We start from the raw sequence: 23,348 nt of genomic DNA, 5'->3' as shown, positions 1-23,348 counted from the left end.
ACCCTCCTGTATCCTCAGTACTTACCGTGTAGCTTCTGGCTCAGTATAGACCCACATATAATGCTCCTTCATTCCCAAATATTTAGTGTCCATACTGCTTCACAATATCCTATGTTTTAGGTGTTTTGTTTTGTTTTCGCCCAGGGGTTAGTTCATGTCTTATGTCCACAGCTAGACTATACTACCTTCAGTTATCCAGGAGACAGATCAGCCAGGACATTAGATTTTTCCCTCTCCTTTCTGCTGATCATTCATTTCCCAAAACCTCCTTGAACAAAGTGGAGCAGGGATGGGAGATAATGTAAATCAAACAGATTAATTTTTATTGCAAGTCTGTCTTATCTACCAAATGAGTGAATGTGGAGTAAGGTCCATTTACTACCAGAAAATATTGCTATTAATTTTCTGGTGATTTAAAAAATAACATCAGAAGGATCTGTGAACTTTTGTTTAAGGATTGAAACAAACTCTTTAAAAGAGCTGCACCAGGGTGCAATGAATATAACTGAAGCAGCAGTGAAGCCCAGGCCTTGAAAACTACATGCTAAGTTGACTCAAATCACCACTTTAGTAACTCAGTGGAGAAAAAGGTCTATTCTTTCCTGGGAATACATATTATTCATCTATCTCTGCTATTCTTTTGGAAAATGAACAAATAGATCACCCAAGATCAATGAAACAATACCTAACAACTTCTAACATATGTGTAATTGGAGTCCCTGAAGAAAAGAATCAGTCAGGAAAAAAAAATATTTGTAGAGATAATAGCTGAAATTTTCCCTAAACTAATGAAATCGTCAGCCCACAGGTCCCAGAATTCCATGGAACCCCAACCAGAATAGAAACAACTAAAAGCATACCTAGGCACATCGGAGTCAAATTGATGAATATCAAAATAAAGGGAAAATCTCAAAAGCAGCTGGAGGAGAAGAAATGTGAAGTGCTGGAGAACAAATTTCACATTTCATTGGCAAGAGCTGTAGCTCCATCCTCCCTCCCAACTCTGGCCCAGCAATTTGAGTTTCTCTGCTGGGGCTAATGGGACAGCCTCAGAGAACAAAGCAAATGTCACCAGGTGGCACTGACAGCTTTCTTCTCTAGACAGAAGAAAAGGTGTTTACAATAGTTTTATATATTTTAGGCTCTTAGGAACAAAGTCAACTCCTTGTTTAAATTAGGCCAGAGCCAGAGGCTAGAGCTCTGGATTTTGGAGGTAAAAGTGGAGGAGAAACCATGCACAGCAACCGAGTCCTCCCAGAGGTCCTGCCCTCCACCCCTGCAGCTGCAGGCCCCACAACAGGAGGCCCTGGCTCAACAGGAGGCCTTCCTTTTCATCCTTTTCTCATAAGCCAGGAAGCGAGTATCCATCCCGCTGACTCTCAGCAGTTTGTAGATTCATGTATTGGTTGGGATTCATGTACTGGGTAAGAATTCAAACAGAATACTTACCACGGTTCCTTCAAAATTTGAGAGTCTATAACTCTACTTTTGCCAAATTATAGTAGAATTTTTAAAAAATAATTACTCCTTTCTCAAGTTTAAACAGTATGCCTTCCATATTCCTCGGTGGTTTACTTTTATGCCTTCATTTGTTTACTCATTCGTTCACTCAACAAAATATGTATTGTGAGCCTAGTATAAGCTGTAAGCCAGTCATTTGTCTCACTTTCTATCTTCTCTAGTAGTCGGTAAGCAAACTGAGAGCAGGTTCTATATTTTACTCATTCTTGTGTTCCCATGTTGCATGTGGTTGAGAAAGGAGAGGAGAGGAGAGGAGAGGTGAGGAGAGGAGAGGAGAGGAGAGGAGAGGAGAGGAGAGGAGAGGAGAGGAGAGGAAGGGGAGGGGAGGGGAGGGGAGGAGAGGGGATGGGAGGGAGGGGAGGGGGAGAAAGGCAAGGTGGGGAGAGAAGGGGAGAGGAAAGGAAGCTGTTTTCCTAACAATTTATATTCTGAAAGGACTGGGCATGTTTCACTTTCCTGCCCCACTTCAGATCTTTCTTTTTTAGCTGGTTCTTAAGCCAAATGAAATTTGCTTACAATTGTTCCCTTAGCAACCAGCAACCTTTGTGCTTTACTTTTTATTTAGAACTCAGAGTAACCAAAATCTTCATTTATTTGAAACTGATTTCTAAATGGGTTTGCCTGCTTTACTAAAAACGAAAGCATATCATTTAAAAGCACATTTAAATAGAAAACTTAACTGTATTTTAAATAGATTTTAAATGTGTGTTTAATCTTTGTTTCTGGTGTGTGTGTGTGTGTGTGTGTGTGTGTATTGTGTTTTTTTTTTCTTCATACTCCAGAGCAAGCATTCCACAAGAGAAAATGGGGCTGCGTTTCTTTTTTTTTCTTTCCCAGAAGCTATGAAAATTGCAACAGACAGTGCCAGTTCTGGGCTGGCACCTGGGTAGCCATAGTGCCCCTAGTACCTCGCAGGGCCAGCCCGTTCCTCTTCTGGCCTCACTTGCTCATTAAAAGGTGCACATGCCAGAGGTCCCCAAACACCACCGAAGGAGGAGGAAAAGATATGTTTGCTTTTAAACCATGTGGAAGTTCCTTAAAGAGCTGTGCCCAGGGTCGGAGCTCAATAAATACTTAAGTGCACGTGAGAATGAAGACTGCCCTGGAGGTTCTCCTCAGAGCACTGTTCGGTGCAGTCACACAGCAAGAACTCCAAGAGCAGCGTCATAATGCAGCTCCAGGGCAAAATGTGCCCTATTTAGACATACATTTGATCAGTATTCACTGTTGAGTTGCTTCTGCAACCTACCATGAGAGCACATTTGTCCCAGATTCTGAGCCACTGGAGGCCAGAAAACTTAGCAGTCAGCCAGAGCCAGGAGCAGAAAGGGGCTTAGTGAGCGACAGTTCAGAGACTAGACCAGTCTGGTGCCACAGAGCACCAAGAACTGCTCTGTCCTTCAATATGTATCATCTCACTTTATCCTCATGACAGGTCTACGGGATTGGTGATATTATCTCTAACTTGGGCTCAAGGATGTTAGGTAATTGGTTCAAAGTGACCCAGGGAGGATTTGAACCCAAGGCTGGCTGACCTCAAAGCATAACCATCTAACCTAGGCCACCCTACCTCTGAATCCTGTCAAATGTTAGAAATGATGCCAGACTGGCTGAAGAGAGAGGGCACGGAGCCTCAAACAACCGTCCATTTCTGTCTTCTTCTGAACCTCAACATCACGCTTTGATGTTATATTTCCAGAAGGGTGTGAACACACACATTCCATAGCACAGTCCAGCTGTGGCCTTAGCACTAACAGCTATTAAAGGCATTTTGTGAATCAATTAGCCGAGCGATTGAGTCTCAGCCTCTCACGGCAGGAAGCATTTACTCATCTGCTCAGTCTGTGACCCTCCACAGTCATCTTGCCAAAGAGGGCTGGACCACTGGAGGGGCAGGAACTGCTGGCTTCGTCGGACTTCTGGAGTTTCTGCCACTTGCTTTGGGCTGAATTATGTGCGTGTTACTTGTATGAGGGGTGTTTGCTGCTTTGTCGTGTTTAGTTCTGGTTGGGGAGATGTGGCCATTCCTAACCTTATGAAAGGTTAGGAGGTTTGGTATAACCTCGTTGAGGACCAGGATTTTGTCACTGAGAAATTTTATCCTTTAAATTAAATAGAACAAAACAGTCCTTTTTGGACCAGATAAAACAATGAAGGTATTATTTGGCTTTTTTTTTTTTTAATCTAAGAAAACAAGTTTTCAGCTGATAAAGTATTATGAACACAGATTTGGATATGAGACTCTCCCACCACACACACACACACACACACACACACACACACACACACACACGTACAATCTCCATCTCTTCCCACCCCCACTGCTTCCCCAAAAGAACCTCGGAGGAGAATACATATTGTACTTAATGAAAGAGAGTGGATATCATTTTGGAAAGTTTGAGCAGCATGACGGCAGGAGTCAGGATGATTGGCCTGGCTAGAGATCCGGCATTTCTGAGCCCTGTGGTGACTTTGGGGATAACTAACCTACTGACTTCCAGCCACGTGGCCTCTGTTCTTTGCAAAGCTCAGCTTCTGTGGCTTTAACTTATTTTTCATTAACATTGCATTTATTCTCTCCCCCAGGACATTTACCTTACACCAGCCATGTAGTTTATTTTCTCTCTGCAGACCTGCCACCTTTGGGACTACAGGAAAACATTACAGAGAGAAGAATCCAGAAAGACTCAGGTGAACTCCACACACATAGCAGTATGCTTATAAACTAGCTGCTCATCTCAGGCCCCCTGATGTGCCTCCCACCCTAAACGTAAAGGGGTGGGGTGGGGGGGAAGCCCAGCAAAGAATGAAAGGAGACTTACAGTGGATTTTGAAGTCCTTGTACTGTCTGTCTTCAATTGCTACCACGTACAAAGCTGCCCGGTCTGGAAACATAAGCCCTCCAGGTTTCTGTTGATGAATTGTGGGGAAATGGGTCTCGTAATCTATTCACCTGACAAAGACATCACATTTTGAACTGCACATAGAGTTACCAGACAGGCAGCCCCTTGCCAACACTTCTCAGTCAGCAGACCATCACCTTGGCCATTTAGGGCTCAGCTGGCAATGCTCACTTTTTATTTTGGAGTAAGGAGAACTGAGGGACTCAGATGGAATCAACAGAGCAAATAATGCGGGAGAAGGTAAGTCCACTGGGAAACAGTGGAAGGTGGTATGACCTTTCAGCCTGGAGAAGCCAAGGGCAGAAGCACTCTGGGCTCTCTGGCAGCCATGCCACCCTAAGTATTTGTTGACTAGAATAGACTTTTGTCTTGACAACCTTGAATGGGTTTCAATTGTGGTGAAAGAAGCCAAGGTTAGACCTACAGAAGAACATTGTGACAGTTAGACATATTGGGCCCAGGGACCATAATTCTGCCCCTGAAGCAGACCTGGTTTAAAGAGGGGTGACTGGAAGAGGTTATCTTCAAGGCCAAGTCCTCATGTTCTTCTAGGCCAGCCGGGGGCAAACTATGGCCCGCGGGCCGGATCCGGCCCATTTGAAATGAATAAAACTAAAAAAAAAAAAAAAAAAAAAGACCGTACCCTTTTATGTAATGATGTTTACTTTGAATTTATATTAGTTCACACAAACACTCCATCCATGCTTTTGTTCTGGCCCTCCGGTCCAGTTTAAGAACCCATTGTGGCCCTCGAGTCAAAAAGTTTGCCCATGCCTGTTCTAGGCTGTAGGCCAGGGCTAGAACAGAAAGGTAGCCAGAGACCAATAAGCGGAGAGCATGCAGGACACTTACCAGCCACTTGTCCCTGGCAAAGATGACCGTGTTGAGCATTGACTCATAGAAGAGACAGTAGCCCATCCACTCGCTGATGATGATGTCTACCTTCTCCACAGGCAGCTCCACCTCTTCCACTTTACCTTTAAATATGGTGATGACTGGAAAATATGAACCCCAAGGCCACACTTTGCAGGGCTCGATCTATGGGTTTTAGCCTGGTTCTGATTCTACGTTTAGGGTGGGACATACTCACCCTTCACCGTGCTAGTTTATACTAAGGGAATTGAAAGCTACTTGCACATTTTCTCCCTAAAATGTATTGAGCAGTTACTATGCGGTGGACTAAGCCCAAGACATGCACCATATTATGTGCTAGTAATCCTCCCAACAACTCTATGAAGTAAACACTTTATTCTTATTTAGAACTGAGGGAATTGAGGCTTGGAGAGGTTACATGTGGCCATGGAAATAGGGCCCAGGTCTGATATGCCATGACTCTAACACTCTTCTTATGACCCCCACCCTGTGTTAGACTCCATGATGATTCAAACCCAGAGAAGGCTGGGGTGACTCCTCTATTGCTCTTGCATCTGTTCACAACCAGATTCACCCCCTCACCAGTGGGTCCATGAGGGAGGCAACATAGTGTTTTGACAAGAACATGGGCTCTGCAGTCAGACAAACCTGGGTTTACTGGTAAGTGCTGGATATTCTCATTATTAGCTGTTTTACTTTCCACAAGTTACTTGACCAAACCAAACTCCAATTCCCCAAAGAACAGCCCCAAAGAACATCTACTTAGTGGTTGTACTGATGAAATGAAATAACACATGTGAAGGCCAGGCTCAGAGCCAGGCCCCAGCAGAAGGTAGACATTTTCTGACATTTCCCCCTTGCTGACCAGCCCGTAGAGAGGCGGAGGGGATGGGCCACGATAAAGCCCCTGCTCTAAGTGGCTTTTGCTAATGAGTCACTTCCAAGACTTTCCAAGACCTGTGGCAGGAGGAACTTCTTAGTTGGGTTTTTGATCATTTGACATACACATACATCTAGTTTGGGGGTCTCTCTTTGTATTCATTGTTATAAAGATCAAAGCAAAAGCTCTCTTAGATGCCGCTGTGAAGTTGACAGGATGATGTATCAGTTGGCTGGTTCCATCTAAACATTTCCTCTGGAAGGTTACCCATATTCATGCTCTGAAACCCTCTTTCTGCACCATCTTCTGAAAAATTACACATTGCCTGAGCTTTGCTGTGAACATTGAACAATGACCTGTGTTCGGGAGTTATAAAAACAAAATCCAGACTCACATCTGTTTTGAATCTGAGTTTCACAAAAATTAATTTGGCTTGGAGGCTTCTAGCTGGCAAAGGGCACACGGGTCACTGGTTTTATTTCCTGTCTTCACAGTGGATAATGCAGGTGGGTGATGGAGTGCCCATTAGCAACCTCTAATGATGTTCTACTTTCCAATATCTGGTATTTAATTAAGGCCTAATCAGATAAGGCCTCCTCTGTAAAGAATCAGACACCTGGCAGATGTACACTGGCCCAGGTCATTCTCAAATGAGGCTCAGGCTCATGTGACCCTCCTGGTTGCTGCTCAGAAGCCCTACCCCTAGGGAGTAAGAACAGGAAGGGCTGGTCTTCTCCAAAAGGTTAGAAGGGGTGGAAGGAGTAGGCATTAATATTCTGCTTCTCTGGGGGCTCTGGGAGCTACGAGCAGGAGCTCAGCCCAGGGCAGGGCCCAGGAAGCACCAAGAGAAATCACCAGAAGACAAAGTAAAGGGCTTTTGAAAATGCAAATAGAGTGCCTAATTTATTTCTTATTCTAAAAAACAAAAAAAACTAACAAATATGCCTCATCCACCTGCTTAGTTATTTATGTGCAAAGCCTCTCTGGTCTTATTTTTTAAAACATTTTTTTTAAAATATATTTTATTGATTTTTTACAGAGAGGAAGGGAGAGAGAGATAGAGAGTTAGAAACATCGATGAGAGAGAAACATCGATCAGCTGCCTCCTGCACATCCCCCACTGGGGATATGCCCGCAACCCAAGTACATGCCCCTGACCGGAATCGAACCTGGGACCCTTCAGTCCGCAAGCCGACACTCTATCCACTGAGCCAAACCGGCTTCGGCTTTTAAAACATTTTTAAGGTGTTTCAATGGCCTCCCTTTCTTTTCTCTGTGCACATTTCTTGAAGGCTCTTCACTAATGTCTGCACATTTCCATGGGCACAAACATTCAAAGATTGTGAGTGAATGAATGAATGAATGAGTGAGTGAGTGAATGAGTGAATGCGTTAGATCATAGTCTCCCAGTGGCCCAGGAAGACTTCTGACTGAGGTGCCCCATGACCTCCACCTAGTGCAAGGTTCCCCAGGACTATTCCATGGACTAGACTCCAGCAGGACTGCAAGCAGCAGAAATAGACAAGGACTTACGGTTTACTCTGACAGGTAGGTATGTATGGGACATTCCTTGGGTGCCCCCAGAGTGAGTGAATGCTGCCCCTGTTCTCAGCACTAGCCCTCTTAACCATTTGTTCCAATAGATACAAAGATGCAGAAATACGAAGAGACAATAGATCACAGAACAGCAAAAAGCACTCCGTTTCTGCTTACAAAAAGGCAGAAGGAATCAATTAACCCATAAAACACTCAGCAATCTGGGCCTCTGTTCATTAAACATTGCCCTTCTGCATCCAAACATTTCTCCGAGCAGACGCGGCCTCCACTTGGTGCAGTGAGAGATGGTCCCTTTGTGAAAGGAAAAAGACACACCTCCCTTCAGTCCAGCTGTGGACTAGATTTCACACCCCAGTTATCCCCTCACCCAGTTGCTTTTGTGCAGCGCCCAACCTGCACAACCTTATACTGAGTCCTGGAGGCAGACAATTTATGCTCTTGTTCCAGCTGACAACCTTGATTAAAGTTTCTCTTTGGGGGGGCCTTGATTTCCTCATTGGGTGCCTAGTGCAAGGTTCCCCAGGACTATTTCATGGACTAGACTCCAGGGAATGGAGTTAATGAATGAAGGAGGAAGGTTGAATCTAAAAATCCCTAAGATATTTTGCAGCTACAAAATGCTTTGATTTTTCAAATATGTGTTGAGTATGTGTAAGGTATTCGGAGAGTTTGGGGAATAACTGACATCAATAAAGAACCAGTGGCTGCAATGTCCAGTTTGACTTCAATTTGCATCAATTTCAAGCCTGATTTTTTAAAAAAGAGGCCACATTGTTTCTACGGACCCAAATACAATTGCCCACTGGTGTCATCAGGGGTAGTCTCACCCAACAATTAAACTACGAGATTCAGTTTCCCAATCTGCAAAATGCTACCCCTCTATGGCAATTAATTAGGAGTTACTGGGCAGTGTATGGTATGGGGTTGACTCAAAGAACTGTACATGTACACACAGCTACAGGTGTCCTGCTTCATGGCAAGCCTTTCAAAGGGGATCTTAGGCGCTGATATTAGGGTTCTGAGCAGCAATGGGCTGCAGAGCCCCACTCCTAATCTGGATCCCACATCACAAACACTGTGTCAACTCAAGGTTGCTTTGAGGTCACTCTCTCGAGCTGTGTCTTTATTCCGTAAGGATGATGGAGAGTTTGTTCCACTAGCTGTGACAGAACCCTAGCTTGTAAAGTTTAGAATGATTAATCATAATTAGATGCACAACGGGAGGCAATAAACTCCAAATAGGGAGATTTCCCCCCTGCAACTCCGAGTTTACAAATTAGGCATCCAAATTTTTTTTTTTGGTTGTTTTTAGTGAGATTATTTTTTCCTTTTGTCTTTAATGGTTATTACATAAATGTAGTCATTCTAATTCACGGTCATTGGTTTAACCGTTTAGGTTTATTTTGTTGTTGTTATTGTTTTGTGATGCTTTTGTTGTTGTTGTTTTATAAGCCAGGCCAGTCTGATCTCATCTGGGCCTCCAATATGTTCATGAGAGTCAGTGGACCCCCCAAGGTCCATCTGAGTGGTCTCCCCACTGTAGACTCCTTACTGTTTCCCAAAACAGATCTTGTCCCACAGAAGAGTGAGCATGAGGGTCTTGAGTGGGAGGACAGGGAGCACGTGATGAGGCAGTGGAGCCTCCCTAATGCCACTCCCATCTCAGCACAGCCACCCGCTGCCCTCCATGCCCTTGCCATGCTCCTTACACACCTATGTTGGCAACAACCATACTGCCTACCTCGCTCCTTCTGAGGGCCTGACTCACCTCTAGCCTATGGTCTCATCTTAGTAGTATTTCAGCTTCCTATTTCCAGGATCTAGCAGTGCACTTGACTTCTCACAAACATTCAAAGCTTGTGAGTGAATGAATAAATGAATGAATGAATAAGCAACTTTGGGAAAAAAAGGGTATTGAATTCAGAGACAAAAGATCTTTAAACTAGTCCTAATTATGATAGCAAAAAAATTATCAGTATTTGAATAGAAACTTACACAGTGATTTTACATGCATTGTCTCAATAATCCTCACAGGAACCTGTGAGATTGATTTCATTGTTCCATTTGTCTAATGAGAACTGGAGTTTACAGAAATCAAAAGGTACAAGTCACCAACCTCCCTGAGATTCCCTTCCTTTATCTGCAAATGATCAGGCTATCTAACTCACCATGGGATTGTTGTGCATGCCACAAGAAATCAGAGAAGACCAAGGACAACCCATTTTCCCCCTAAAAGGCTGGTGGGGTTGGTTCCTAGGGTGAGGAGAGGGGGAATCATCATAGAGATAGAACCCATCAGCTCGCCTTGGCTTCCCACCCTCACCTTCTCCAGGGTCCAGCTACATGGATAAACCCATTACAAGGTCAAACCCACCCATATTCGTAAGCCACCCATATTTCTTCTATGGAAGAAATAGAATACCAACATCATTACCCTCAATATCTGATGGCACTTGGGATATATCCTGCAGGAAACAGACCCCGTAATGGAGTGGCATCAATGAGGCCTAGGTGCTAGCTATACTCAGTATAGTAGAAACTTAAATATGGTTCCCCTCTCTCTTCCCAAGTCCTCTATTCACACAAGAACATAGGGCTTGAGCTTCTGCCTTGTCGGGCATAATCTGTCTGGCTTCATGTCCTAGCCTGCTCTGGCTCCCTTGAGGGCTGAAATCCCAGTCGGCTTAGCTGGAGTTCTCAGCTTTGGCCAGAGCCCTTCCCTGGCCAGAGCTCCTGCTTGGCACATCTGCTTCCCTAGGCACTGGCTGTACTAACACTCAGGTAATCAAACCCATGCCAGGACTCATCCCTACCCCAAGTTATCATCGACCACTTAGAACCCCTAGCATGATACAGCCGGGGCAGATCCCTGACACACTGGCCACATGCAGATGATTTTGTGGGCTGGGCCAACGTGGAGGAAATTAAGAAGGGAATGGAACTAGACAGAGTGGTTGAAATCAATGGGAATGTAGAAGGCAGCAAAGCTTCCCCTAGGCTCAGGGATTCAGGAAAGCATGCCAGCTTTCATTCACTAATTATACATGGGACGGGTAGAACGTGTCTCCCACCCCAGGGAATTTGTACCATCAATCCTTCTGTGTAAATACTCTTCCTTCTACTCTTAGCATGCTGACCTCTCTTAATCTCTTGGGCCTCAGCTTCAATTCCTTACTCAGAAAAAGGTCCTCTTTCCAGTGCTGTACTTTTCCATGTTTAACAACAGGCTCTGTGAGAGGGGAAAAGCCCTGATTTTTAGTGTTTGCTGATGTCTGTGGTGCAAATACTTCCATCGTGGCTGATTTCAGCTCTCACCACAATGTCCCTCACGGCAGGTTGGGAAGAGAGGCACAGAATCGCTCACAAGGTGGGGTGAGCGGTTCCAGTAAGCCACTGCCACCATCCAATGAAAGTGGATGCCCATTTTTCTCAACAACTCTAACATGCTTCTTTCTAAGTGCTTTCACTATTTTAATTCTATTGTGATATTATTTGTTCCCTTGCTTTGATGTTTGCCTTCTCTGTGAGATGCTAAGTTTCATGAGGGCAAAGATCTTGTGTCTCCTGTTTGTGTTGACCCCTCCTACCCCCACCCCTCGCCTGGCACAGGACCTGGAGAGTTGCACACTAATGCCTGAAGGAATGGGTGCAGGAAACCCAGTCCTAAGACTGTGAACTGGCCTCTGGAGCAGTTTGGAAAGGAAGTCACAAATGCCAAGAGCACTAGTACAAGTTCATTAAAAACCTTCACAGCTGACTCATCTCATCTTCTGTTGACAGGGTTACCGGTCAAGTTAATAAATGAAGTAATAATAACAATACTTCACATTTATTGGCTGCTTACTGCCCTCCAGATACTGCTGTACTGTACACAGTGGTATGCTCATAGACAATTAACAACTGGCTCTCCAGGAAAGAAGCCCTGATTTTCGCATTTGCTGATTTCTTAGTGTAAATACTCCCACTGTGGCCAACTTCAAAACACCAAAGTGACTTCATTCATCCCACAAATTTAACAATACTGACAATTTAACAACCAGCCCTTAGGAGCCTGTAGAGCCCACTCCAGTACACCATGGTTTTACATGCAGGAACTTTGTGCCCCTCACAATGACCCTATCAGGTATGTGCCACTATAATTCCCATTTCACAGATGAAGAAACAGAGACACAGAGAGTGAGTTTGACCAGATCCCACCTCCATGATATCTTTATGGGAAAGGTGACAAACTATTGTGTGCATTCATAACTGGCTTCCTGACTGAATTCCAAGGTTCAGATTAAGAGCTGAATGAGAACCAGCCTGAGGAAGCATCCACATCACCCCTGGGCACCTATCCAATATACAAGTAACACCAAGCAGGGAACAATGACCTTAGGAGAGTGATGCTCTGTAAGGAAGGACCAGATCTAACAACGTGATGTTTAATAGAAATAAGAGTGGGACTCAGTCTGGATTCAAAACATCCACGGAGCAGACACAGGTTGGGAGCTACAGCACGCCAGTAGGCAAGTGTAGTTGATTCCGACACTGTACCAGTGTGACATGGCCTCTCCCGTAACTGCTAATGGAACTGGAGCCACATTGTTCCAAGTGCAGCATCTGGGCCAGGCGCCTGGCTGTGCTTCTTAGCCTGACGGTCCAAGTGTGAGAGAGATACGGAGGCATGGGCAGAAGAAAAGGTGACTCAAACCAGCACCAAGGGCAAAGGAACTGGGGGCGGGGGGTTACCCAGAGATATGGGAGGAAGGCAACCATGTGAAGGAGCCTCCTCACTCCATCTGGCTCCAAAGGAGCACCGGGAAGCCCCCGGGGAGCAGAGTGCCTCTCCGTGGAAGGCAGTGCTTTCTAACAATCACGGCTCTCAGAAGACGGGGTGAGGACCCCGTCCGAGGGATCATCCCCGACTGGATGACTGCAGAGCACAGAAGCCCACTGCAGAGCAGAGAATTCAGGCAGCATCTACAAAAGCCGTGGAGCTATGTGGTCAACCAAGACCAAAGTGTAGAACATTAAGCCTGAAAGCACCTATAGTTCATTTTTGTTAGGCACCTACTCCTCATAAAGCCCCAAATCTCTAATCCCTCAACACCCCTGCAAGCTGTTCATGGACATATCTCCTCTACATGGAGCAAGCGGAGAAAGGTGAAGCGATGTGCCGACGCCCCCCTGACATTATGTAGCAGGGGCCTCTCTGTCCATTGCCATTCTGGTCATGCTACACTCAGGCCCCTTCCACCCATGACAGGTGTGTTTTAGGACGTGCACCAGTAGAAGAAGAGGAAGAAGAGATACGCTTTCTTTCCTTAGTTTTCTGAGAAATAAAAAGGGTCTATTTATTTTGTTTCTAGAACTGTAAAAATTGTATCAATCCCTGAGCTCCCAAGTCAACATTCACAAATGATTCTACCTTTTTAAGCATCGCAGCAGCCCACTGGTTTCCTGGGCAGAGAAAGAGAGGAAATAATAGTTGTCAGAGCCCAAGTCAGAGAGGAGGCTGTGGGCTTGTATGGGGGCCACGCATGTGGAAGCAGCCGTGTGAGGGCTGCATGGCCGCTGCACAGCTTCGTGGAGGTGCGCGGCTGCATGCTTAGAATCCATCCTGAGGAGCTGTGCGGAGGTGGAGAGGGAGCGAGATTGATTGATGCTGGGTGGCAGGTATTTTATGTCCTGTGTTGTTATTTATGTCTTTACACCTACACTCCAGAGACACACACAAATGCTGGCTGACACAGCATTTCAAAAGCATTTCCATGGAAGCATTTGTGCAGTTAAGCTGTCCTCTCTCTAGTTCACATGCCACGGCTGGACGAGCTGTGCAGCTGACAGGACCCTGTGTGTGAGGGGCAGGAACACGGACGGGGCACCTGGCACAGGGCTAGCTAGTCACTTGAGGACAATGGTTTGTCCTTCTTAGGCTTTGCTGCAATGACAGAATCAAGTGTGAGCCATCAACAAAGGAAGCATGGAACAAGTCCATCCTAAAGCCATCACGTGGGGCTGAGCGAACCAGACCTCTATGCTGCCCCGGGAGGGGTAGGGTGTAGATGCCACAACAGTCCAGCGTGAGGTGTTGAAGCTTGAGCAGAAAGGGCAGCCAGCACAGTACATCAGAACCAGAGTGGGGTGAGCAGGGCACTCTGGTGTGGGAGGGGGGCTGCAGGGCCCCAACTGGAGCCTGAGCAGGGAAGGGAGGGTGCCCCGGGGGCGGCTGCCTGGCACAGGGTGTCAGAGTCCAGCACTGGGTGACAGAAGCATCTGCAGGGGCAGGAGGTGCTGACAATGGGAGGTTGTTTACACACAAGGGATTGATCCAGGACATAAACACATGCAGAATAACAGGAGCCAGAGTTTTCACCCTCAGAGAAATGAGGCACAAGCATGGGAACGGGAAGGGCAATAAATACTGGACACTGTGGTGCTGGATTAGAAGTGGAAGTGATAGATGGACTCATACTTGACAATATGTGCAGATAGATGTAGAAATGCATGTTCGGTAAGTGTGTATGTACACACACACACACACACACACACACACACACACGTTCTTTCTTCTGAGACAGCCCTGGGAGCATCCGCACCCTGAAGTCAGGAAGCACACCTCGCCCCGAGTCCTCATTTCTAAATGCCACTGTCCACTAAGTGGAATGAAGGCTTGGAGAGAAGGCTGGTTCTGGAACAGAGGCGAGGAAAGTACGAGGTGAGCCTGAAACATCGGTGCCAGAAAACGAGAACGCTCACAGGAAGTGAAGGAGGCATGTCAAAGGGATTTAGAAACCAGCTTGAAGATGCTCCAGTGACCAAATCAGGGACAATTTGAGAATCAAAGTAAGTACTGACAATAATAGATACAGCCTATTGAATAAAATGGGAAATGAATGATGAGGAATGAAATATTTACATGGTTTCGAAGTACCTGTCCCAGAAAATCTTACTGACTACAAAGGGGAAAAGAGCAACTTGACCATGAAGAAGCCTGGCAGACATCACCTGAACCACATGGTCAAAGTCAATGCTGTCAGGAACCAGGAAACCCAAACCGTATGCTCCTGCCAGTGCACAAGGAGAACCAGCGTGGGCTGCTGCTCCCGCAGGTGCGTCGCTGAGGAAGAGTCACACACACAGCCCAACCGAGGGGCATCCACAGAACATGGCCTGTGGTCAAAGGCCACCACATGGAGTAGTCTGTCCCAGCCTGGAATAAAGAGAGACTCGCTGACAAATGCAGCGCGTGCCCAGAACTGAGTCCTTTTGCTGTGGGTGTGATGGTAACAACCGGCAGGATGTGATGGGGATCTGAACACTGGATAATGACAAGGTATTCACGTTACCCTTCTGATTTCAGTGGTTGCCCTGTGTTTATATAAGAAAATGTCCTTGTTTGTAGCCATGTGCATTCATGTGCTCAGGGGTGATGGGGCACCATGTCACAACTTACTCTCAAATGGCTAAAAAACCCACAGTTGTATTTGCACCTCTTTTGTCAATTGGAATGTTTTGCAGGCTACAAGAAAGAAGAGAAAAAGGAAGGGGAGGGGAATTTTAAAAGTTATAGGAGTCTGAGGCAGGGAAGGGAGGTGGGGACCATGAAGTGTGAATCAGAAGGGGTGGTTAGGAGATGAGCAGTTCCTTTCCTGGCAAGTTTCAGAGCCAGACCGCTCTCCTCCCAAAGTTGAGAGATCTCTCCGCTTCTGCTAGTCGCTCCCACCCCACATTCTGCTACCAACGGTGCAGGGCAGTGGCCCTCTGCCAGCCAGTGCAAGGAGGTGAGCCCAGAGGCTGCAGTTCAGACTCCAAGAGGTGGTGGCAATAGACACAGGCGAAGAGTAAGAGGCTGGGCAGACCCTCAGAGGGCAGGATCCCTGTGAAAGTGAAACCTGGGCAGAGTAGGGAAATTGTTAAATGTTCTTTAAAGGCCCCTCAGAGCCCAGGGCTGAGACTCAATAACCCTGACAGGAAATCCGCCTCTACATCTATTTTAATTTTAATTTTCAGAATTGGCAGGCACTCACTGAGCTTCCACATCAACTTTAGGAAAGAGTGCAAGAATGAGAGCTGAAACCAAAGGCTCTGCCCCATGTCTCCTGTCCTCAGTCTCCACATCTGTCAAATGGGAAACCACCTGTCCTACTTCACAGAGCTGGGGAAAGGGAGGTCAGGTGAAAACACGCAGATGCCAGGTTGCGTCACCTTTGCAGAGAAAATTCACCATTTCCTTTTGCCATCTTTAGTAGGCCAGTAGGGAGGTCACCTCTGTCCCTGCTACCCAGCTCAAGTACTTCCCTGAGGCGTGTACAGAAAAGATGTGGCCCCTAACTGAACCAAGACAGGTTGAATGACCAGCCCTAGGACAGGGGTATTGAATGGCAAGCCCTAGGTTGGTTTATCTGAGCAACACTTCCTCTACTCAGGCTGGAAAGAGGCCTCTGGATGTTGGCTCTGCTCATGGCCCCATAAGTGTTGCTCACACACCACCCCTAGCCTTTTCACTAGCAGTCACCCACCTGTACCCCATTCACTTTCTCACCTCCTTGTTCACCCAGCGCAGATTTCAAGGCTCATTATTGTTGTAACTCTGGCTCCTCCCTCCCTCTGCTGTGTCCTCCCAGCAGGGCCCCACTCAAGCAGCTGTCCCCTCCACTGCACCCAGGCTGCTGAGCACAGCAGGAACACTGAGTTCACTGCATAGCTATGTCCACACACCTCTAACAAGGCTGCCGGCCCCCAGCCATCCCCACTACCCATGGTGTTTGCTTTTCCCTCCCTCCTTCCAAAAGACCATTCTATTCCTTCTCATCTCCCCAAAACACTTAACACCTCTCCCCTTCTGTTCTTTTCCACCAATGACTGTCTCATTCTTCATTGAGAAAATAGAAGCAACAAAGCAAAGGTTTCCCACCATTGGCCCACTTCCATTTGGACCCACACTCCCCCCTTTCCCTCTGTTACTGTGGTTAAACTGTCTCTACTCCAAGAGAAAGGTCAACCCTCCATCTGTGCTTTGCATCCCAGGCCCTCTTACCTTCTCAAGGACCTTGCTCCTGAATTTACTTTTTCCTGTGTCTGCAATTTTGTTCTCCCTTTCTACTGGACCATTGAAACATACACATGTTTTCATATCTCCTGTCCTTAAAAAAAACAGCTCACTTCCTTGATCTCACATTTCCTGTAGCTCCTGTTCCATTTGTCTGTTCCCCATGACAGCAAGAAGACTTATCTGTAGTCCTCACTTCACAGTCTCTCCCTAACCTGCTCTAAGTGGACTTCGGTCCTTATCCCTACACTTAGTCTGCTCTTGCAAGAGCACTAGTAACCTCCATGTAGCCTAAGTCAGTGACCACTTCTCTGTTCTTATCTTACTGGATCTCTTAGCATCCCCTAAGAGACAGTTGACCACTTCCTCTTTCCCTTGGTTTCATGGTACTCCTCTCTCCTTAATGTCCACCAACCTCACCTAATGTATCTTCTCTTCTCTGCTTGATCTCCAAATGTTGAAATGCCCAAGAGCCTTATCTTTGGCCCATTTCTTTCCTCCTCTATCCCTAAGTGACCTCATTGTGTAGCTTTAAATAAAATCCGTATGCTGAGGACTCCCAATCCATTTTCTATAGAGAATGCTTTTCCTTTGTTTAAAATTCTCAAAAGGCCTCCATCATCCTTAGAAACTTGTTTTCCTAGTTTGTGAACCCTGCATGATCTGCCCCACTCAACATGGGGCCTGGCAACTAGATCTCCGTCTGTTGACAGATAACTGATAAAGGATACAGGACACCTTCTAATCAGGGGCATTTCGGGGCATGAGTGTGTAGAAGATGTGCTCCAGAGGGAAGGGACTGGAGAATGCTGTGATGCATGGGAAAGGAGTAGGGAAAGGAAGGAAAGGAATACACTTCTATAATCAGACTCCAGCTTGGAGAAGGTCCTGCTTCCATGGACAACCAATTGCTAAGGCAGCCCCATGAGCAGCAGGGTCTGTGGCAGTAGAAGACCACATCCACTCTACTGGATGGGTGATGGAGAGAGATGGGGGCTGGGTGTTGTAGAGAGAGAAGAGGAGAAGGAGGAATAGCTGCCATTTTTCAAAATTCAATAAACTGCCTATAGCTGGGGCCAAGCAGAGAGCATGGCAACCAAGAATTTAGCCACAGGCTGGGCTCAAAAGAAGTTGAGCTGGGACAAACGTGTCTTGGCTGACATGGCAGAGATTGGGAACCTCAGAACCCCAAGACCACAGCTGGGCTCCTTCTCCCCAAAACCAAGTGCTCTGTACTCTTCTCTTATGCCACCCAAGTGAGGAAATAAAAGCCCCCTCTATCCATGGGAAAACACATGGAGGTATGTCTTACTGTTGTCCAAGTGGTTGGCCTTAATGATCTTCTCTGAGTAGTCAGAAATACTGGAGCATTCAATCTAGAAAGGCACAGAACAAAGGAGCAATGCATCAAAAATACAACCAGCACCAAGTTAAGGAACGGAGAAGCTGAGACCTACAGGGGTGCAGTAACGTGCCCACAGCTGTCACTGCTAACCTGTGGCAGATTAAAAACTACAATGCAGCCCTCCCAACTTGTGGGGTGCCTTCACAATGGAGGCCCGTGTCTAAGTTGGGAGATTCGGGAGGTGCTGGCAGACCTCACTCTCCTGACCAGGAAGGCATTGGATGAGGTGGCACAGCCACTGTCCTCCTGGGAGAGCATGTAGGACCAACCAGAGGTGCTGTGAGCCTCCTTGATGTTATCTTCCCACCACCACCAGCTCCCAGCCCTCACTGGTTAAACTTGGAACATTCCAGGATAGGGAATATCTGGAAAATGCCAAGTCAGGGCCTTGGGGCCAGTCTCTCTCTCTCCATTTCTCTCACATCTGTCTCCCAGTTTCACTGTCTCCATCTGCTGTCTCTGTCAATTTCCTCTCTCCCTCCCTCTCTCTCTCCCTCTCTCTCTTCCCTCTCTCCTGCCATCCCAGCTTCCCTACTGGAGAAGAGCTGTGGGTGGAAGGGGGAGCCTGGCACAGGAGAAACTGAACTGTGAAATGAGCCAGCCTGAAAGAAGCCTGGCTAACTGCGGCGGAGCTGTTTATAAAAGAGCTGTTATAGTAGAAGAGCGGGAGGCAGCCAGGTTGGGACCAGTCACCACAGCTGGAAGGCGCCTGGTGGGACCTTCCTGACAGCTCCTTGGCCGGAGCCCCTGCCAACTTGGAAGCCCCAGCCGACTTGGAAGGCGGTGACAGGTGGCCCTGCCTCTCCCTGTGCAGCCCTCCGCTCCCCCCGTGTCTAGCAGAGACTGGGGCTGAATCAGGGCCTAACTCAGCACTGCGAGGAAGGCGCTCCGGGGTCAGCATGCAGTCTCACCGCTCTGCGGTGGTGTGAGCTCCTTGGCAGTGGAGTCTGCCACGGACAGGAGGCCTCCACCCTGGTGAGCAGGGCCTTGTCAAGGGAAGCCGAAAGGTGGGGAGGGCAGTACCTGTGATGATGACAGGACTTGACCTTGGGCATCAGATTGGCCCTGTACCCTAACCACATGCCTCAGCTGAGTGCATTATAGCTTTTCTGGTCCAGGTTTCCAAAAGACCCTCTACAGCTAAGGACCAAGTGCGTTCCAGGCCAAGCGTGAAGGAGGAATTCTGTTCCTGCTGAAGGGGGTTGGCCAAGGGGATTTGGAGGGTCCTACTCAACCCAGGAGCCTGGGGTTCTCCAGACAGGCTCTCATGACCCAGCGAAATGCACAGAGAATCAGGCCCCACTGAAACCTGCCCAGCTGCCTGGGATCCTCTGCAAAGGGGCCGCCTGTGAAAAGGCTGTGAGTTTTTTATTATAACTTGAATTTTGATTAAGATTAATTCCAATTTTCCACTTCTACACCCACTGCATTTTTTCAATGTCAGCCAGCAGCATGGATCCCTTTTTTTCACAGAGGAATGCTAGGAGATTCCCGGAGGGTCGGCGTCTATCTCTAGCCAGAGAGGCTGCAGCAGCCAGAGCAGCAGAATTTAGATCTACCAAATTGCCCTTTAAAGGACAAAGCAGGAGGTTTTCTTGTTGTTATCTCCTAGGGCCCTGTCCCGACTATCCTGATAAACACTGAGCGGCTGTCCTATGCCGGTTCTGTTCTAAGCTCCTCACATATGTATTAAACTTTTCACGCCTCACAATGACCCCATGGGCAAGACACTATTTTCATGTCCATTTTATACATTTGGGAAACTGAGGTACAGAGAAGTGAATTGCCCACGGTCACACATCTCATGAGTAGAAGAGCAGAGATTCAGGCCAGAGCTCACACGTGTAATCATGCTGCACTGCCTCTCAAGCATTGTGAGGCACTGATGACACTGAAATGGTTTCTGTAAAATCAAAAATCCTCTGTAAATGTCAGCAGTCGCCAGGGCAAGGAGCGATGCCAGGTGACAGGGAGCCATGAAGACTGTCCTGCCTCCTGAGGGGCACACTTGATTTTTCCCTTGAGTGTGTGACCTCAGCAGAGAGGTAGAGTAGGGTTTGTAGTACTAGGAAGGGCCGAGGCCACCGTGAGGGGGTTGGGGGTGGCATACTCACCCCAAACACCTTCTTGGCCCCTGCTTTGGCAGCAAACATGGAAAGGATCCCGGTACCACTCCCGACGTCCAGCACCACTTTGTCCTTGAACACGTGCTTGTTGTGGTACATGGAGTTCCGGTAAGTGAGCGTCCGCACCTCATCCTTCAGCATTTCCTGTGTGGAAGGAAAGGAAAGTCAGTGTCAATGTTTTCAAGGTACTTGGGAGTACGCCAGGGTCACGGGCCCCAGGACTGTCTCGCCAGATTCTTCAAGGATCTTCACTAGGCAAGCCACAGAAGAGTACTGTGGCACAGCTAGACTAATGGCTACCTGCATCGTTACAAACAACTCCAGCCCTAAAACTCTGCTCAAGATAGCTTTGTACTATCAAAGGAGAAACTCATGTCCAGACCTGGGAAAACTCCAATTTACCAAGAAACAAAAGAAAGTACTAGTAGGATGCAGCATAAGAGACTCAAGTTATGCCTGAAGTAGAACTTCCTGCCATGGTGAGAATTGTGTCATTGAACAAGTTGTTAAAGGAGGCTTTTGGTGTGTATATTATTTTTGTTTGCTTTTAGGAAAAGAAAACATATTCCTTTTTCTACCATTATTTAACTGCTTTGTGGTAAGAAAGAAACTAGATTACCCATTACAGCTGCCTCCAGCCCAAGGAGAACATGGTTAATTTGTGTATGGTGATGAGGTAGAGGTCTTCATCTATTCAAGATACCAGCAAACACTCTAAGTCATCACCAATAGAACTGTAATTTTTTGGTATAATTTTAGTATAGCTTTTAGTATAACCTGAGTACAATAAAAAGCCCAGATTTCAAAAGTATAACTAAGTGCAAGAGTTTTTACAAATGCACACCATAATTAAGATACAGAACGTATCCATCACCCCAAAAAGTCTTTTGTGGCTGTTTGCAAATAATCCTCACTCCCACTCCAGACAACCAATGATCTAATTTCGATCACCAAAGCTTCCTTCTGCCAGATTTAGAACTTCATATAAATTGAATCATACAATATGTACATTTTTGTATGTTTCTTTTGCTCAAAGATTTTGAGATTCATTCATTTTCTTGCATGTATCCAAGGTTTGTTCCTTTTTTCTTGTTGCTACTGTTGTCATTCTTATTCTTGTTCTTGTTGTTGACTAGTATTCCATTGTATGACCATATCCATTCACTTGTTGATGGGTATTTGGATTGTTATGAATAAAGGTGTTACATTTTCACATAAGCATTTTTGAAGATGCATGTTTCTATTTCCTTTGAGTAAATACCTAGAAGTGGGGTTTTGGGTCTTAGGGTAGGTGTTTAATTATACTTAAAATTGCCTAACAGTTTTTCAAAATAGTGGTGCCATTTCATGATCCCACCAGCAATACATGAGAACTCAAGTTGCTTTACATGCTGACCAATTAGACTTATCAGTCTTTTTAATGTTAGTTATTATAGTGCAGTGACTTTTAACCTTTTTCATCTCATGGTGCAAATAGAGTAATTACTAAAATTCCGTGGGACACCCAAAAATATATTTTTTGTTGATTTTACAAAAAATAGGTAATTTTGATTCATTCACACTGGACAGCTATTGTTGTGTTGGCTCTTGTCATTTTTTTTATTTGACAATCTAAGGGAATAGAGGTCAGATACTGCATGTTTAAAAATTCTTGTGGCAGCACACCAGTTGAAAATTGCTGTCATAGTGGATATAAACTAGTATCTCATTGTAGTTTCAATTGCATTTCCATGATGGCTATTGATGTAGATAATTTTTTTCATGTGTTTATGAACTCTTCATATATACCTTCTTTTGTGAAGTGTCTTCATTTTTTTTTCTTGAGCTATTTGCTTTTCCTTATTGAATTATAGGAGTTTATATATTCTGGAAATGAATCCTTTATCAGATGTACATATTGTGAATGTCTTCTCCAAATCTGTGATTTGCCTTTTCATTATCTTAATGTTGTCATTTGAAAAGCAGTATTTAATTTTGATAAAGACCAATATTTTTAGTTTTTTTCTTTTTTAATTTTGTTTTATTGCTTAAAGTATTACATATGTCTCCTTTTGTTTTTTTATCCCCTTGACCTTCCTCCGGCTTCCCCTACCCCCCAGTGTCTTATGTCCATTGGTTATGCTTATATGCATGCATACAAGTCCTTCAGTTGATCTCTTACCCGACCCCCCCACCCCCAACCCTCCCTGGCCTTCCCTCGGTAGTTTGACAGCCTGTTCCATGCTGCTCTGCCTCTGTATCTACTTTTGTTCATCAGTTTATAAAGGTCTTTATTACCCATAAATGAGTGAGATCATGTGGTATTTTACTTCAGCATGTATGGAACTGGAGAGCATTGGTTTTTTCTTTTATGATTAGAATTTTCTGTGCCCTGCCTATTCTTTGTCTACCCCAAGGTCACAAAGATATTCTCTTATGCTTTCTTCCAGAAGTTTCATAGTTATGGCTTTTACTTTTAGGCTACAATTCATGTCAAACTAATTTTTACACATAGTGTAAGTTAGGGATGTGAGTTCATTTGCTTCATACAAGTAGATGGCTCGAGCACCATGCTTCATTTTCCCCACTGAGTTTCATGGAGGAGATCCTTTGGAACAATCCTTTCTTTGTTTCAATTATGTTGCCACCTTTGTAAAAGTCAATTGACTATATATGCGTGTCTTCTCTGATTTGTTCCATTAATATACCAGTTCAACACTCACTTGATCACCATAGATTTATATTAACTTTGAAATAAAGTAATGTCAGTTCTCCAACTTAGGTATTGTTTAACATGATTATTTTGTTTTTTCTAGACTCAGCATTTTCATATACATTTTAGAAGCAGTTTGTTAATTTATACAGAATAGCTTGCTGGAGTTGGTTGGGACTGCACTGACTCCTATAGAGCAATTTGGGGAGAATTGATATCTTAGGAATATTGAGTCTTAAAATCCAAGAACACAAATACAGCTCTCCATTTATTTAGGTCTTGTTTAATTTCTCTTGGCAATATTTTATAGATTTCAGTATAAAGATCTTGTATTTTTAAACTACTAATAAATTTATT

At 45.6% G+C, this 23,348-nt stretch overlaps 1 protein-coding gene across 3 annotated transcripts in view; it reads right to left on the bottom strand.

The window, feature by feature from the left end:
- Positions 1–23,348, bottom strand: part of PRMT8 (protein arginine methyltransferase 8) — a 91,787-nt gene that overhangs the window by 22,292 nt on the left and 46,147 nt on the right. For all 3 annotated transcript variants that reach the window (XM_081082364.1, XM_081082363.1, XM_081082365.1), the window contains exons 3-6: positions 20,288–20,443; positions 18,081–18,144; positions 5,277–5,419; positions 4,344–4,431 (exon numbers count right to left, since the gene is read on the bottom strand). In XM_081082364.1, the coding sequence (XP_080938490.1) occupies positions 4,344–4,431; positions 5,277–5,419; positions 18,081–18,144; positions 20,288–20,443 (451 nt within the window). The remainder of the gene's footprint in view (positions 1–4,343; positions 4,432–5,276; positions 5,420–18,080; positions 18,145–20,287; positions 20,444–23,348) is intronic.

The sequence above is a fragment of the Myotis nattereri genome, assembly GCF_964212035.1.
Source record: "Myotis nattereri genome assembly, chromosome: 2".
NCBI classification, from domain to species: Eukaryota; Metazoa; Chordata; class Mammalia; order Chiroptera; family Vespertilionidae; genus Myotis; species Myotis nattereri.
The sequence above is the reverse complement of the archived record's forward strand: the minus strand, read 5'-3'. Positions and strand labels throughout refer to the sequence as shown.